This window comes from Aedes aegypti, unplaced genomic scaffold, assembly GCF_002204515.2.
Source record: "Aedes aegypti strain LVP_AGWG unplaced genomic scaffold, AaegL5.0 Primary Assembly AGWG_AaegL5_hic_scaff_1328_453_PBJ_arrow, whole genome shotgun sequence".
In the NCBI taxonomy this organism is placed as follows: domain Eukaryota; kingdom Metazoa; phylum Arthropoda; class Insecta; order Diptera; family Culicidae; genus Aedes; species Aedes aegypti.
The window spans coordinates 39,900-58,478 of record NW_018734759.1 but is presented as its reverse complement, the minus strand read 5'-3'; the positions used below and the strand labels follow the sequence as shown (position 1 = coordinate 58,478).

Sequence of the window (18,579 nt, the reverse complement as noted above, 5' to 3'; positions counted from 1 at the left end):
TATTGAAAAATCCCATTCTTTTAAAATTATATACGCATGTTTATCGATCTAGAGCAAACTGTAAGCGTTTTTCTCAAAATATTTTGATAGGTAGTCTCAGAATAACACATTCTGAAAATAATACATGCAAAATAAATTTGATTTAATTCAAGCAGTGTTCCCAATCTTGATGATTGTCATTGTGCTTTGAGTGGTCTTCTGAAAATAAATTATTTGTTTTTCTATTGTGCTTAAAATATGACGTGGGGACTAAATCAGCAACTCTATGAAGGCGTAAGTTATTTTTATTTTAAATACTATATTATTACTTCCGTCTGGACGTACTTTAAACCTTAAATTGAAAAGATATTGCATGTCCAAAGTGTCCACTTTATAAAATGAACAGTCCTTAATATGAGATTTACTATTTGTTTTAATATCACGAGGATTTAAAAAAAGAGTTTTAGGTATACTCTCCGAGAAATGTCCAAAACAAGCTTCTGAATCTTGTTTGCTTTCGTTTTGCTTTGATTCTTGGGATTCATCCACAAATTTCATAAAACTCACCCTCGAAACACATGTTGTATGACTATTTTTCAAATTTCGTATGAGCTGTAACATCTTAAGGACACCCACCCATCCCCTTCAGCGTTACGAAATTTGTAAATAGATCCTTGTTTGATCTCTTTTCGGTTTCTTGCGGAAATACTAGGCGCGGTATTTGTCTAAAATTAAAATATATTTGGTATTCTTCACAACAAATAATGGTTTCTTCTTCTTTTTGTTTTTCTTCTTCTTGTGTGTTTCGAGTTTTTCAAATGTTACTCTTATTATTCTGTATAGTTTTTGCAACATATATGGTATGAAACTTTAAATGTCTAACATTTCTCGTGTGATAATTCAAAAGAGCCAATCTACATATCGTTGATTTTGAGATTTTGAATTCGGTTTAAATATTGTTCACCACATTTTCAATTCCTATTTCTCAGTATTCAATAATCAATCAATGTGATTTCAAGCTCGTTTATTCTAAAAATTGCAAAAAATGCGTAAAAAATGATTAGTTTAAATGCTTGTCCTATTTCTGGTTTTCAAACAGGCATATGCCTTTCTATAGGCCAAATTGAACTTTGTTGCTTTAACCCAAGGCTAGGCCCTTTTAGTTTTCAATGAATGAGCAAGAGAGAGAATGAGAGAGAGTCATTGGCCTCTCCCCATGCTAAAACATGACAGTTTGTGAAATTTCCCGATTGTAGACCCTCTTAATGGAGAGAGATCCGATCATAGGCCGTTTTAAGCAGGGGGCCAATGAATGATTAAAAAAAGCGATTATTGGGTGTTATGGAAATCGTGTTTATATCGGTAAGTTTTATGTTCATGTTGACAATGTTTGCATAATTGGCGGTTTTGGGAGATGCTAACGAAGGGCATCAAAACTTGCTCATGGACTTGTTAATTATTTGAACATCGGCCCTTCAGAATTGTTACGCGAGATTTGTCAAATAAACCTTTTTCTCCATGCCTGCTTCAGATTTTCTGTCAATTCGGTGAAATATTTTGTTTGTCATTCCTTTAGATTCATTTTTAATAGAACTTATGAGCGTAGCTTATCCCCGTTATTGGCAAGTTTGTCATTGTTGATATAGGACGAAGGTTTAAACTGATGTTTGAGAGCTGTTTATTTATTGCTTCAAAGCTTAAAATATTGGTGAGCAGTTCATAAGGAGGTCATATTAAATATTTCAATTGTCATCTTACAATTCAGTAGACTCTTCAGTTGTTCTGTCCTAATATCAACGTTTCAGTATTTAGGCTATTCTGGCCTCTGTAACTAGAGAAACGATTATGAATCTAATCTGTATCAAAGGGATTCAGATCCCGCTTACTGAATAATGTGGTATACACTCTAGTTGTCAAATTCACTTCGTGATCATTAGCTATTTAGACTACCTATGGAAACATAGTATAAATGATATGTTGTATCGTTTTACACACTATTACCTACTTCTTAATCGAGAATCTATGGCCGTTCCCGAATAGTCTTCCAAATTCTAATAGATTGTAATTAGTTTTTCTTTAAGCTTCCTACTTGTCGAGGTTGTGGCACAAGATGCTTAGTCACCACGATGACAGTAATGTCAGTGGATCGTAGACTGGCGACCACCTTACGTTGTCAAATTACGCCTTGAACCGAGTTACCAGTTGGATTCTTGAGCGCCGAAAGTCATATTTAATTTAATAATATGTTTATTAAACAAAAAAAAACTGTAGCATTGGTTTCAAAGTTATTATTGTTTGAATTTCACAAGTTTACTTCGTCACAGTCCTCATTATCTTTGCATTGTCTGGTGGATATCGTGGCTGCATTCGTTCACCGGACGATATAGAAATGTCACACAGGCGCTCGCACAACGACAATCACCCGGAATGTGATGACAAGGGAGATACCTACAATAGCCGTTTGGTTTGCCCGATTGCAGTGCACTTGTATGGACTGCGAAATTGCAAGGCAAGAATCGAGAATAGGTTTTATTCGTGCTTTTCCAACGATAAGATAGACAGACCTAGGCGATAAGATAATCGTGGCATTAGGGAAATTTGCTGTTATTAGTGGGCGTTTGATGATGGGCTTTGGGCGTCGTGAACTGAGGTGTGCAGGATCTTCAGTTGAATCAACAGTAAAACAGTAGAACAAGACGACGGTTACGGCAGGCAAAAATATGCATAAGCTTTCCTCATATCAATCATAGTCTATTAATAAAGAATACATTGTGAGAAATACATGGGATTCAATTCCTTTGATTCTTTTCTAATCTCTGGACAAGTTCTGAAAATAGTTTCTTAAAATATCTTTAAATAAAATATGAAGGAATGTAGAAAAATCTTCAAGATGTATTGATAGAAAATCCCTAAATAAGTATTTGGATAAACTCTTGAAGGAATTCCAGAAGGAACACATGGAAAATATTCTTAAAGAATCTTTCTGGAGAATTCCTTAAAGATCTTTGTCTGTTTTTCAGAAGAATCTCTCTAAGATTTCTCTTCAAGCTCCTGGAGTAACGCTCGCAGAATTCATTTTTTTTGAACTCCTGAATAATAGCCCATATGCAAATATAGGAAAATCTATGAAGGAATTCTTGAAGGAACCACTGGAGGAATATTGAAAAAAATGAGAGAGAATATTGAAAAGATTTCCCTAAACAAATGTTAGACATAAACCTGGTAGATTTCCTGAAGAAATTTCTTAACCAATAATTGAACGATTGTTGTTGGCGAATTTCCTTAAGGCAATCTCGTAGCAACCCCTAAATGAATTTTTCGGATGAAATTCCTGTATGAATCCGCAGAGGAATAACGAATACTGAAGGAATTCCTGTGGATGTTCTCGGTGAAATCTCTGGTGTAATTTGTAGGTTAACTGGTTGCCGTTGAATCACACTGGACCAAGTGTTTTTTTTTTTAATTATTATAGAAAATTGCTTGGAGCACTAAAATTACCAATTTTTTGCATCATTAGCTATTGTAATATTGGAACTTATCTATCTGATCAAACATCTGCATCGAAATAGACTTCTAGACTTATTATTACAAGGACCAAGATCATCTAGTCCATCCAGTCTGTCTGAACACTGACTAACTAATAGAAAACAATCCTGATTGAATCCTGGAATTAGGTCTGAATGAACCCTCAGAACGGTTCACAGGAATTATTGAAGGGTTCATGGAAAAAATAGTCCTAAAAAACTCTGGATCACCCTACTGAGAAATGACTAGAGAAGTTGTTGTAGTAACCGCTGAAGAAATTCGTGCAGGGATGTCGGAAGGTGTCCATGTATGGATCCTAGTAAGGATTACACGATAAACCATTGGATTCGCACAGGGCTAAAAGTACTTAATCACCAGATCTGGCTGGTTCAAAATTGTTATCACCATTATCAAACTGTTTCATAACATTCAACTTCGCAATCATCATTGTAGTTGACATCCGTGGTACCCCATTAACCAAACCAAAACGATTCGCATTAGTATTAGAAGTCATCACCGATGTGGACTCGATGCGTGAAATCAGTCCTTAAATTAAACAGAGTCCGCAAGACTCTCGCGTATAACACTTACCATTAACTTTTATAACCTCCCGCCATTCATAAGCTCCCCATCCCCTTTACAAAAATGCGATAGAAACAGAGCTATTGTTCCGTTTAACCGCATAGGGGAATAGGGGGCAAGATGAACACTCTTAGTTTTTGTCATAAATTACCTTTCTGTATTATTACTAATTATTCCAACCACTATTTTTCATTATTCATATCTAGATCTGCGTAAACTCTCTCTATGAAGCCTTACGAATTTGCAAAACACATGTTTGTCGATGATTTCTAGCGCATTTAAAACTGATGGCCTAACTGATAATGAGATACCTGAAAAGGCCTAATTGAAATGTTTTATCAAAATCAGATTCTATGTAAAATTATTTGTCCTGATATTTTGGAATTGATTTGTGTTTTCCTTATTCGTTCATAAATTACGCAAAGCACCTCAATTATCCACAAAATATTCAATTGTAAAAGGGTCTAACTAGAACCATGTTCTTTCAAAGGGCCAAACTGGAAGGGCTCAACTGGAATCATGCTCCATCAAAGGGCCTAAGTGAAGGGGCATAACTGGTTTTGAGATTCGTAAAAATACTAATCTGGCGATGTTGTTTAAATTTCATCGTTTGCACGACTTGTTGTATTGTATGAGATTTGAAATGATTTGGACTAAGTGTCGAAAACGAATAAAAATTTACAAAAAAGTGTATAGGTTTGAAATAAGAATAATGAATATGGTACGGAATATTCGCGCGCGATTTTCTCAATGTTTATGTTTTACAGATAGGCTCTTTTCAAATATTACGCTAGATTTGTAAGCAACTTCTGTTAAGAACGTCAACATTGCTTATGCATCCTTTGAATTCATGAATGATCATTGGACAAATGCTGATCATAGAATTTAGCGTGATTCTAAAAAATGTCCATTTTGCTGTTAAATTTCAAAGTACTGAGTCAGAATTCAATGAAAAGTATTGAAAAAATATGCAAATTGTCGCAGTTTGTTCAAATGTATTTTTAACACAACAATCATTTTACATTTTTTTTCATTTCGTATTGAATGTATTTTTTTTTATTGTTTTCTGTGATAATACTCTAACAGAGACTTGAAAATAGTGGGTTCAGCATAATTAAACTTTGTTTTGTTTTTTTTTTATCTTTAGGGTGGCCATCCGACCCCCAATCCCCTACCAGAAACCATCGCAAAAAAAAGTTGAAAAATAAAACAACCACTAATCTCTCAATTTGATTTCTCGTTTCTCATTCCAGCTGCGGCAGCTTCGTCAAGGATCCTTCGGCATACGAACAGCAAACGCAGCAGCAGTAGTAGTCCCAACGATTATAGCGATTCGGCGACGGGGTCGTTAGTCAAGGAACAGCACCATCGCCACCAACAACAGCAGCAGATTAATGGAAAATATTTAAACTCGAATGAGAACGGTGGCTCCGAGGACAGTGCCGGGATTGAAACTCCGGCCGGAGCGACACTATTCTCGTCATCGGCATCATCATCATTGTCATCCTCGCTGTCATCGCCGCTGTCGCATAATTCGCCGCAAACATTGACGCTGACGGCGGATAAAAATAAAACAAGTAAGTGTTTGTTCCGCGCGGCGGGCGGTGAGCGGTAAGGTGGGCCATTTTTGTATAGAAAAAATCAAACTGTATAAATTTTAAGTTATACTTCTCAAATTTGTTTTTTGGACCCTCAGAAGCTACTATAAAATATATATGAGTAAAAAGGTTTCACCAATTTGATGAGTTTCTGTCATTTTTGATTTGAATATTCTCCAAAGAGACTGCAATAAACCAGAAGTCTTTTCGTTTAGAAACAAGAAACTTATAGAGCTATTTACCTATTCTCGGCATTCTAAGCCGATGCCACACTTCTCGTGCAATTATCTCGAACATACGATGTCAAATTACTTCTTTTTCTGTTCACGCTTGAGTGCTAGTTAATCCTCTATCGTCACATCGACAGAATTATCGAAATCTGTTTTGCAACATTTTTACAAAGCTTCGAACTTTTTATGTGATTGCGACTATTGTCGGCATTCTTATTTTCTTCGGCAACCGTCCCATGAGAACTGACGGTTAATCTGTTGTTCTATTACCAGCAACACGAAATCAAACTTGTTGCGAACCATTCTTCCAATATATTTAGTTGATTTCCGCCATATAAATTTCAAGCTCTTTTAGCCAAGGCATCTCCCCCTCTGAGTCGAGTGCTTTTAGATAGAACGACCCCCCTCTCTCTTTGGAGTTCACGGATTCCGCTCAAACTTCCACAGATGAATCTGGGGATTCAAATACAAATTCATACAAATTCAGCGGGTGTACCTTAAGATTCTTGTAGTTTGATCATTATGGGCCACTCTAGTCAGCAGTTCTTTGGATTGTCGGCGGTGTGGTTTCCATTTTTTTGATCTCTGGTTTGTACTGGAGTGGAAGGAGGATTCACCCCACTGACTGGCAGGTGGTGGGGGAGGCCCAATGCCGTTCTTGTCGTTTTGTTTGGGTTCTATCACCTCCGAGTGTGTTGCGACATTTTCGGGAGGTTTTTAATGGCACTTGACAAAAGTCTTGTTCTATGTTCATGGTTGTGGAAATAGTGGCGAAAATTTGGTTTCATGGAGAAAAGTAGCTATGCACCAGCTGGGTGGCCTATGAAATATTTGGTTTGCTATAGAAGTCTAAAAAAAGTCCGTTTTTCGGGAACAACAACAGAATAAAAACGAAGCCTTTACAGAAAGATACAAAATAAATAAAAACGGTTTGTTTTAAATTGCTTGATTAGTTTTATTTCAGTTTTCGATTAATCTTCACCTAATACTATCCGTCGAATACGTGAAACGAACTTCAAGATACGTTGGTTCTAGAGGAGTGCAAAGAGGTTTACAGGAGAAGAATGCAGCAATGTTGTAGCACGGTATCAGAAGGCCGACTGCAGCATTGGTTCAGTCAGTATCAGAATCTGGGAGACGGAACAGCTAACGGAGGAGTAGAATCAAGACGTTATACGCCCTATCTACAAAATATCGACAAATTATAGTGCAATTACTATTTAAAACGCTGCCTACAAAGTATTATCGCAGATTATCTTTCGTCGTCTATTACTTATGGGCTCCAAGAGAAGCTGTGGTCGAGAAAGATTCACAACCGTACCAAATGTATCATGTACAGAACGTTAGACCGGTAGTTCTCTATAGTCATGAGAGAAGGATTCGGAGTCTTCGAGCGACGAGTGCTAAGAACCATCTTTGGCCATCTGCAGGAGAATGGTGTGTGGCGGCGAAGAATACATCACGAGTTCGCTAACCCCAAGGTGAAACCAGTGTCCCGGGACGTGAATCGACAATCAGAAAGGGCGTCCAACACAGCTCTGGTCCTCAGATGTTCCTACCTCAAGCTTCCACGGATCAAAGCTAAGGGTTGAGTACATAGCTGGTAGTGCAACCTGCGCACTATTGTCTTTCTGACATCAGCTAGAAGGGAGGTACGTTCCGAGCGTCTGTACGACGACTGTTTGACATCCAGCGGCTACGTAAGAAGTGTCAACTAAACCTAAGGTGGTAGCCCCATCTACGTAATGTAGGTAGCGCGACCCCGGTAAGGTAACATACCGAATTCATTGATCACTACGAAAAATGACAACGAAATAAGGACTATGATTGGAACTCGGTACCTGGAATGTCAGGACCTTTGCGAAAAGTTGACGTTTGCGTGGATGCTATTCAGGAAGTGCGGTGGCTAAGATCTGAAGAACGTGAATTCAGGGCGGTGGATCCTGTCGCTAACACTGCATTCAAATACAACACCTACCACATAAAAAGATGAATACGAAGTCGGCTCCATAGTGATCGGGAAGCAGATGATGCGCGTTATTAGGTAGAAGCCGATCAACAAGCGGATGTGCGCAATGAGGATTCGGGGCAACTTGTTGAACTACAGCCTGATCAATGTTAATGCACCGACAAGCGACAAACCGGATGACTTAAAGGATGCGTTTTACAAATGTCTCGACAAGACCTGGTGCGCAGATCAGAAGAGAGGATTTCTTCCGCCCTATCATTACATTGGTACGGAGAGCCTTCATTCCGTTACCAACGATGACGGCCGTCGTTTAGTGAACTTTGCTACCAATAGTAGGATGGTCATCCGCAGCACCTACTTAGCACGTAAGCAAAATTCGATCGCGTTTATCATCCGTTTCGAGTTCTAGAAATCGGCAATCGATGCGTTTCACTATCCAACGCCTGTTGTCAGCAGATGGTGTAGTAGCGGAATACCATCAGAAGCTCGGCAAGCGGATTAGCGTAATCAACGAGAACATCTACCTAAGCGATCAGTGGAAATCAGTCCACGGAGCGATGAGCACAGTAGCGAGAGATGTGATAGGTTCTGTTGAACGACGACCAAGGAACGGTTCGTACGACAAGGAGTGCCAGAGAATGACGGACGAGAAAAACGTGACCAGAAGCCGGATGTTGGTGTCTGGTACCCGTCAGAGCAGACAGCGGTACAAGGAAGTAGAGGAAGACGAAAAACGGATCCATCGCAAAAAGAAAAAGGAGCATGAAGAGGCAGTAATTGCTCAAGCGCAAGAAGTTATGGAACAGTACGACATGGGACAGCTCTACGAATCTGTCAATGGTGTGCGGAGAAAAACAGCGACTTCTCCCGCCATGTGCAACAAATACGAAGAAAATTGTTGACGAATAAAACAATGCCGCCAGGTGGAAAGAGTACTTCGAGACATAGTTGAACGGAGATAACGGATGTGGATCTGGAAGCAGAATTCAAATCGATGACAATTTAGAGGCTGTACTACCTTCAACACTAGATGAGATAAAGAAAGCTATTAATAGGATGAAGTACAACAAGGCTACTGGAAAGAACGAGTTCCCGGCTGAATTTCTCAAACACGGAAGTGAGCTGCTGCACGAACTCTTTCGCCATATCATTCCGAAGATATGGGAGAAAGAACAAATGCCTACTAGTTATTTGGATGGTTTCATTTGCCCTTTGTACAAAAAAGGGCATCGACTGGAGTGCGCCAATTATCGAGGGATATCACTCCTCAATTCGGCGTACAAATCATGCTGGAATTCTGTTCAACAGATTGAGACCGCATGAGAAGTCCAATCAACGACGGATCAAAAGTTTACCCTGCTTCAAATCCTATTCCTATGAATTACGAGTTGTACCAAGTTATATACTGCTGGTGTTCAAGCGCATAAAACACGGCAGGCTACGTTAGGCTGTTCACCTTGCCGTCATATACCGAAAGAACGACAAGCAAAGATAATATTCAACAGAGAACTAGGACTAGGCTGTCGGCTTCGTAGTAGGCCACGCACACAAAAGCTTTTTGCAGTTGAGGAGGACTTAACTGCCGTAAATCGCACAGAGTTGCTCGCTGTCACTATCAATGCTTACCATGTGCTGATTTCGATTGGCCGACTGCAATACAACTCAGATCATTCTGGATGCTATCAACATCATCAACCAGAGACGTCTCGTCAGCCTGTTCAACCTGTTCATAGAACAAATGGTCTACTTTGAATCAAAAATATGCAAACATATTTAAAGAACCAAAGCAAATTCAACACAGAATTTTAAAATAGCATGAGGGTTTTCAATAGAGTGCTGGTTCTCATGCACTAGATGGAAAATAGCATGTTAATTCTCCCAAGACGCCAAGATCGTTCCCGTCGTATACATCCATCATGAAAATAGCTCGCTTGATATCCACAGCACGAGCATGGTGAAGATACATGCCCTCCTTCAGTGCGTTCAACCTGTTCTACTGCCCCTTTTGAACCAAATCCCATATAACGAAGCTCCCACATACATTCACAGCCTAGTAATACGTATACGCTCTGAAGCATACATGTGTGGAACCAACCTGTTCTACGAATAAATTGAACATGTTTCACTATTTAGTCAGATTCGTGCGCGCTTAAAAGATTCCAAATAGAATATATTATGTTCGAAACAATCGAGTGTCCGTTCACCAACTTAGAAGGATATCCATATTGGAGCTTGAAAAGTTCTAATAATCATAATCAAAATGATAAAAATCAAAGACATACCTACCATATACATGTAAATTTGATTCACCCATTGATAGGCTAGAAATAGCAAATTCTGGCGAAGTTAGCGCATGCAATGGAAAATTATTAGAGTGTAAAGCATGTAAGTATGATGCAAACTTTCATGCAATTCAAAGTCGGCTTCCCTCGTTTCTCTCAACACGTTCAACCAGCCGTTTGAGCAGGTTGAGGAAGATGATAAAGCTCAGGAAGAATGTATTTCAATGAACTTTAATAGGGCGCATTTTTTGTTTTCGTATACTGCTCCGATCAACATTTTTTGAATAATATTTAATTTTCTCTATAGATTATTGAGAGATCTATATTATTGATTGAAGAAGCATTTACACAACAAATTTGTGCGCTCGAACTTGCCTTATTTGTTTATAAGTTTTATCACCAATTTACTGTTCAAATAAGCAATGTGCAAAATATACCATATAGCCGTGACGGTGAACGCGCAGCTTTTCAGCAAGACCAAGCTGAGGGTCGTTAGTTCGAATCCCACCGGTCGAGGATCTTTTCGGGTTGGAAATTTTCTCGACTTCCCAGGGCATAAAGTATCATCGTACCTGCCACACGATATACGCATGCAAAAATGGTCATTGGCATAGTAAGCTCTCAGTTAATAACTGTGGAAGTGCACATAAGAACACTAAGCTGAGAAGCAGGCTCTGTCCCAGTAGGGACGTAACCAGTGCTGGGAATGGTAATAGTAGAAGGCTTGAATTTTCGCGAAAATCACGTGGCTCTCCAGTACAGTAGTTCAAAAACGTGAATCTCATCAAGTAGCCTATGTTGGGTGCACGAATTTTCTAAATCATGAGTGTCATTGAAGGCTCTAAATGCGGGAAATGCAGCGGGAAATAGAACATTTTTCTACAGTAATTCTGGGTTGCCCTTAGCAACGGGTGTTTTGCTATTTTCAAGGCTTTTTGCCTACAGCAGCGATGGGCGTTAGTTTCACTGACTTCGCTGACTGTGATTGGCTTTACTTGGCTACTGTAGAGTGAATTTCAAGATTTTTCCCAACCCTGGACGTAACGCCAGAAAGAAGAAGAAAAGCAAAATATTTCATGTAGGGCACGCGACGCCTCTGGCACTGATGGTGATAAAGCAGTGGTTCTCAACCTTTTTGAAGCTGCGACCCCCTTCAAAGTTTTATAAACTTTCCGAGGACCCCTGAAGTTGATGATCTTTCAAAAAAGGGTCATGAACACTTTTCAAAGATTATTCATGAATCAACAGATATCCTTGACAAACACACCTGATAATTTTCTTTGTAATCCACCACAGATAGTGGAAGAATTCTTCCAAGATTATTCGGAGTCCACTAAAAGCTGGCAGGTCTATCAAACATCTTTCCAATAATCCAATAAAAACCTTCTGAAGTACCTTACAAAATTCTACAATAAATCAGTTAGATTTCAACAAAAACTATAAAGTTTTTTTTTCGAGAAACGTCGTATCCAGCTTTTTACGCTAGCTATAAAACTGATGGGGGTGGTTCGACTTTGACGTTCCTTGGCCACAGATTTTATAGTACAATCCAAGCAAGCTGTAATTTGAAATTGTTGATTGGACTGTCAAAATCAAGGTATCTAGAAGGGAGGTAGTCCAATGTGTTAGATTTCCCATTCCGCCATTTTGAAATGCCAAGTGACAGCTGGCGAGTTTGTTTTGGTTGTTTGGATATCAGGTGCATGGCGTGACAACGTAGGTGTAGAATGTTTCTTTTACACACATATATGTGTGGTATACGCGGCAAAGTATCTGAATTTCGTTTACTAGGTAATGCACTGATAGAAGAATGGCTATAAACTTACGAGTTACAGTTACAAGAACACAACCGACGGGACACCGTGGCACATCCTCTCTTTCGTTGGTGGGCGGCTCTCACCCGCAGAACTATTTGAAATTTCCACATTAACATGCATTACCACCTACTTTTCAAGTAATCTACTTTTCTTCGAAACACCGGAATACTACATTGACGACGGAGATTTGATTCTATTCTATTCTATTCTAAGCGCTTGCACAGCCAATATTGAAGAGCATCCTGGAAATACTGGAATTTCTTCTAGTATTTTCTTGTCAGCATTAATGTTTGCAGAATATCGGTGATATTACACAAATATTAAAATGGCCAGGCCCACTGTGCAGTCTTGGTTTTGAAGATAACTCAAAAGTTCACGGCGATCAGATTATCCACTTATGAATAATGTGATAGACGCAAATGTTTGAATTGTTTTAAGGAAGAAACGGGGACAACCGTACCAACCGTCTCATTTCAGGGGGAAAGTTTAAATCGTTGGGAGTGGCGTTGCTAAGAATATTGTGAATTTGTTTATCGGCATATCGGTCCATTTTGCTCGAAGTAAGAGGGAGCATGGAGAAGAAAGCAATGAATACTAGATGGATAGGTACCGTAAGGGAACGGCGAGAGAAATTGGATTAGATGTTGAAGAGGGCATACCATATTAAACAGTATTACTTGAAACGTCACTTCCTTGTGGCTAACGTCCCCTATGGGAACGGCTTGGGTGTGTTTTGAGAATGACACTACCAAGACAGCCAAAAGGAAGGAGGTTTCAAGCGCCCTAATACTGTTTTGCGATCAAGCAGGTTCTATCGATCGATGGCTTAAAAAAATTGTTCACTCTCTGTTTTGCATGTCCAAATTCTAAAATCATTCATTGCATTCTAAAATCGATTCTAAAATAATTATCGCTTTCTCTTAGTAATCTTATTTCTTCTATACTATTTTAGGCACCTTAGAAACGTAGAACTACTCAAGCTTGTAGAAAGTACTATGGATATCCAATAACCTAGCCATAGAGCTAAATAATTAAACGTTCATCAAAATCGCCAATGGAAGTCCATGGAATAAAGACGACAGAAGTATATTGATTCCATCAAACGACAAGTTTGAAAATTAGTTTGTTTGGTTTTTAAACAGCACCATACATTGCATTGCTATGTGATTTGCACATCTATATATAACTTGTCTCACAGCTTGTTCTAACACTTCTTTCATGTTCAAAAAGTATATATTTTGTGGGTGGGGGGATATTAAATATGCGTAGCGGGAGGGTGGTGTGGATTAGATTTGATACCCATTTGAAGCATGAACTTAACATTCTTACCGGCATTAAAAACACAAGCTACGTTTAAAAGTCAAAGCCAACAAAAACAGTGGTATGGCCACGATCAGAGTAATATCTTGTTTTGGATTAGTAGGTCCTCCAAACTGTTCCGTGGTTCTACCGGAAAAATCTTCAAGTTGACGAATCAATATGCCCGCTGCCGTTGACTGTTTTTCGTTAATCTAGAAAGAAGAATAGAATAGAAAATAGTTGAAATAAAATAGAAAACTTGAAAATATTTTTGGTTTCTATATCCTAGTAACGACAATGAAAATTTTTGACGTTCCATGTCAATAAAAAATATTTTCTGCACCCAAAGCATACTTTGATCTAGCCATAAAAATTATAGTATATGCAAGAAGCGTCAATGAGGGGTAATTCAAAAATTATGGCATGCTAGCGTAAAAAGCTGGATTCTTTTCACTAGATTTGAAAAATTTCTTCGGGTATACCAAAAGTTGCAACTGTGTTCGCGAAGTTCTCGTAAATAAATTTATCGAAAATATGTAAGGATTCGACCTCTGCAAGCTTTTTTTTTTAAATATTCTTAATAACTTTTCTATGAGCTTTTTAGAAAGCAAAAAAAGCTCTTAAAATATAACCAATAACTCTTCAACATTCTCGTTTTCGCAGTTTTATTAAGGATCACTGCTTTCCACTTAGCATAGTATCCTTTGATATGAATCAATAAATTTTAACTGTAAACAACAAAATGAAAGATATTTCTGTGAAATCTTCTATTTTACCGACAAAATTCGTGAAATCTGCTATTTCACCCCGACACGAATGGTAAAGTGTCACTAATAAATGATAATAATAATAATGCTATTTCACCGGAAAAAAATCGTGAAAACAAACAAATTTACTGTAACCCTGTGAAGTACTGACAAACAGTTCGGTGACAGCAATTGTTTTCACCGTACTTCTGTGAAATCGTTTGACATCCGCACTGGCAGGCATGAGGTCCTTTTGTTTCAGTTTTTGAACACCACATACAAGCAGTCAGTGTTGACCAGACTCATTTCCCCGAAATTCGAATTGTGAAGCCATGAACTGTTATAACCGTGCGGTGTATTCCTGAGATGAAGGGGGAGGTGGTTGGGCTTGAGTGTTGCACATGGGATTCGACAGTTTCGATCTCGGTGAGTCGCATTTCAAGTTTCGGTGAAATGATTCGCACTTAATCACTCACTCATTTCATTTCACCGAAACTTGAATTGTGGCTCTCTGGGATCAAAATTGACCGATTTTGTGTGCAGTACTCAAGCTTAACCATCTGCTTTTCTATCTTAGGAGGTAGATCATGGTTGTAGTAGTTCGTTGCTTCGTAGTTCGGAAAATGTTATTTTCGGGGAAATGAGTCTGAGCAACACTGCAAGCAGTGATAGCTAGCTCAGCAAGCCTGCTTCCTGATCGATAGGTTGGGAGTTCGGTTCCCAGTTGACTAATCTGTATTTTATTTTAAAGTGTGATGAATATCTTTAGAAAATCTCATCAAAAATCCAGCCGATGGATTCATTTTTGCCAGAGGTTTGAGTGAAAACATGCATACTTTCATTTTTTTCAGTTCCGTGAGTAACTCGCTAAGAAACTTTCCAGAAATTTTTTGAGGATCTCACACGACGTTTCGGCTATTTGTTATTACCTTTTTCAAGGGAGAAAACTCCACTAACTATGAACTCTTGCAAAAAAATCGGGGCAAGAAATTTCTCTCATACATTTATCAATACTCATAAAAAACGGCTTCGCGGACCCCCCTCAATGTCTTCACGGCCCCCTGAGGGTCCGCGGACCACCGGTTGAGAAACCCTGTGATAGAGTATGGATATCACTGAAATTAAGTTCATAAAACGGCAACTTATCGGTACAATATTTTTGACAGTACTGTGGAATAATGGCAACTATTTGTTGGTCACCAAAAAACATTGAAAGCTTAGATAATTACCACGTGATCACTCATTCTGCAGTGAATATGATTTAGAGGGCGGTGTCACTTCACTGCTATTCGTTGTCAAATCAAAATGACATTGATAGCTTGAGAGTGATATTGACAGTTTTAGACCATCAGCCATCAGTTGATATGACTGATATTGTGAAACTCTGAAATCGCAAGTCAGTCCTATCTGTAAAAAGTAGACATTGAGAATATGGACTGAGAACTTTACAAACTCGTTTTCCATACGAATATTTAAAAAAATGTAGAAGATTGAAATATGTTTGAATCTGAATGGAACTTTGACAATTTGCAGTTTCGATAACTTTCCGAAAAAAAAATATAAAGATGACCAAAACCCGGTTCACGTTAGTGTTACACGGTGCGGTAATCTGTAGTGGGACTGATATGCGATTACTTTTCAACATGGGACAATCCGACTTAGCGTTAGTCCAGCTGAAAGGTCATAAGAAGATATGTTGAAAACTAAATTTTGACGAAAATTCAGATGTGAGCCCAGTGGAGAAGAATCATCCATTCGGCGTAAATTCATCGTAGTGAATTGAAGCCTTGAGTCGATTGGATACGCTTGACAGGACATGTTTTAATAATGCCGGAATTACAGAACTCGGTACCTATACAAAATACTGCCGCGGAACCTGTTTAACAGCTTTGACCACTCGATGATTCCTCCGTCTGCGAATATCTAGCTAGTTTTCATAATGGCTACTCGACAACGGCATAGGAATACAATTTTTTTTTTTAGATGTTTCTACAAAATCTCAAAAGCGGTGATGAAACTGACGTAACGAGTACAAGTTTTAGACTCATCATCGAATCATTGAAAAAAAAAAAGAATTTGGCAGATAATGACTGAACATGGTTTTCCGGTGAAACTAATTAGCCTGATAAGTGCAGGTCAGCGCAGGATGGTTCGAATTTCAGACGAGGTGTCGCAATGAGAAGTACCTACTTCTAAATTTTCTTTTCAAAATTACACTCGAGGTTGCTACGCGGGTATTTGGCATACAGAGAAATGGCACTATCATTATACGACTTCATATACTCCTTGGCTTTACGGACGATATCGTATCAATCGAAATAATGGCAGTGCAGTGGCGGAACGCTTCGTGCCTCTGAAGAAGGAAACAGAGAGAATAAGCTTTACAGTTAATAAAAAAAGACACTACACGTTAATGCTTCCAGTGAGCTATAAGCCCTTTGAAGGAAGCACCACACTAGACAACGGACTAGCATGCAACTTAACTTCTTACCAGTCTATCAAAACAAAGTTCATGATCGCAGGTAATAGAGGTAATAGAGCTAGTCCTAATTCTGTTCATACTAAGTTAGTGTTTGATGGGGATGCATCTGAAGTTGTAACATGATGAGGAAATTGTTGATCTTCGAACACTAGTGACATGTTACAATGACGATTTCTTGGAAGCGAAAAGATATGTTCCGAATGCCAATAGGACGTTTTACGGATTACATAACCAGCTTAGGTCCCACAAATTGCCAACGAAAATTGTGAATGATTGAAGACAGGATCGGTAGATATCGACGTCTTCGCGAAAGGCCACGAATACGCTAGCTGTATGCAGTGGAAGAGGACCTAGACACCGACAACTTTCGGAACAACTGAAGAAGTATCGCCCAAATCCGACGAAAATTCAGTTCTAGGTAATGGCGTAATGCAACGCAGCAGCCATGAAGGTACCAAAGAAGGTACCAGTGGACTTTATGTACTTCTTCGTTGCAACACATTGTAGTCCTAGACTAATGTAGCAGTAAAAGAACTATGCTAATCCGTTTACTTGTTCTCAAGCTAAATCGTGGCATACAAACACCATGTTCTTGGTTTTTTTACTTGATCTGTCATAAATTTAAGTCAGAGTTGTGTTTTTTCTCATATGATCAGTGTACATGTCATTTGCACTACTAGAAAGAACAGAAGTACATGTGAGACAGTGGAGTTCTGGATCATGTAGTATTAATTGAATAAGAGATCACTGTTGGTTGTATCGATTGACACTGCGTCACACAACAATGAACTAATGGAAGCTATGTATTCTAACAGAAAATAATCTTCCACAAGATACGATCCAATCTTACAATCTATAAAGATTTCATTTTCTCCACAATGCCTCCAAACCATCATTCGTTTTGGCACCTACCATTCCCCCACATCTCCTCATCGCACCAATGCTAAATTAAAACCCATAAATCTCCGCTGGAGCTCTAGCACCCGAAGCGACGAAACTGTCAGCGCCGCTGACTGCCGCCAACTTTTAATAACGTCACACTGTTTTCACGAATCTTACAATAGCAATGTCTTTGGAGTCATATTTTAAATCCTGCTTTTTCGACTTTTCTTCTTTCTCGTTTCAGAATTATTAAAATGTCACTGTGACATTTGCAAGGACCAGAACTACGTGTGCGAAACAGATGGACTGTGCTTCACTTCCCTGTCGCTGGAGCATGGCGTCTACAAGTACTCGTACAGGTACGATACCAGCTTAGATTCGCGGATGCTTCCTTTGGTCCTTTCCAAACAAAATAAGGGGCGTGGACACAAGGAGGCGGACCGGAGCACGTCCTTCCGGATGTGTTTTTTTTTTGTTTCCTCCGGGGTAGATTCTCCCAGGGAACACACAGGGTTCTCTGTTCTCTAATTTTTGTAATCCTATTATTACGTTCAACTCATCGTCATTCATTACATACCATCTCTCGCCGGTCGTTGCAGTTCGCGACGTCTTTCGTCGGGTCTTATTCGTAAGAAGTGTGTCCTTGTTGTTATTCACCCTCTAGGAGCGAGGGATGTTTCCTTCGAGATGGCTGCTGGAATCCGGTGATTCCCTGTTGGTTTCTTTCCCTAGCTTGGTACCCCCGAGACGCCGGATTCGCAGACACGACACGGAAGTCGACTAATTGTGAGAGAACGATTGGAGCGCGGAACTGTTTTAATTAAATTTAATAATAATTTTCAGAGGAACATTCACAGCACGAAGCGAAAAAAAAACAAACGCACACAAATCGGCTTTCTTGTGAAATGCGCGTGGCAAGTGTGGAGTTCGTTGGGTTGGGGTCCTTGTAGTTCGTCGAATGTTCAACAGTAGTAAGCCGAGTCGGTCCCATTTGTCCAACAGTGAACCATGGCGGGCAAGTCGGTCTTTGTGCCTCTAGCGTGATCTGCATTTAAATTTCAATTGAATTTTCGGTTCGTTTTTCCTTTGTGATATTAATAGTTGGTTTCCTGTCCCTTTCTCCTCCTGGTGTTTGCTTACCGGGGAATCCCCTTTCAAACGTGTCCCAGTTCAATCTCGGGGTTTGTG

General features: G+C 39.2%; 1 protein-coding gene across 1 annotated transcript; it reads left to right on the top strand.

Annotated features, from left to right (window-relative positions):
- The first annotated feature begins 2,368 nt into the window (after nt 1-2,368).
- LOC5572070 lies at nt 2,369-18,027 on the top strand. The gene is made up of 3 exons (XM_021856211.1): nt 2,369-2,438; nt 5,340-5,663; nt 17,636-18,027. The coding sequence occupies exons 1-3, from the start codon at nt 2,369-2,371 to the stop codon at nt 17,917-17,919; spliced, it is 678 nt and encodes a 225-aa protein (XP_021711903.1). The 3' UTR covers nt 17,920-18,027.
- Nucleotides 18,028-18,579: the final 552 nt, after the last annotated feature.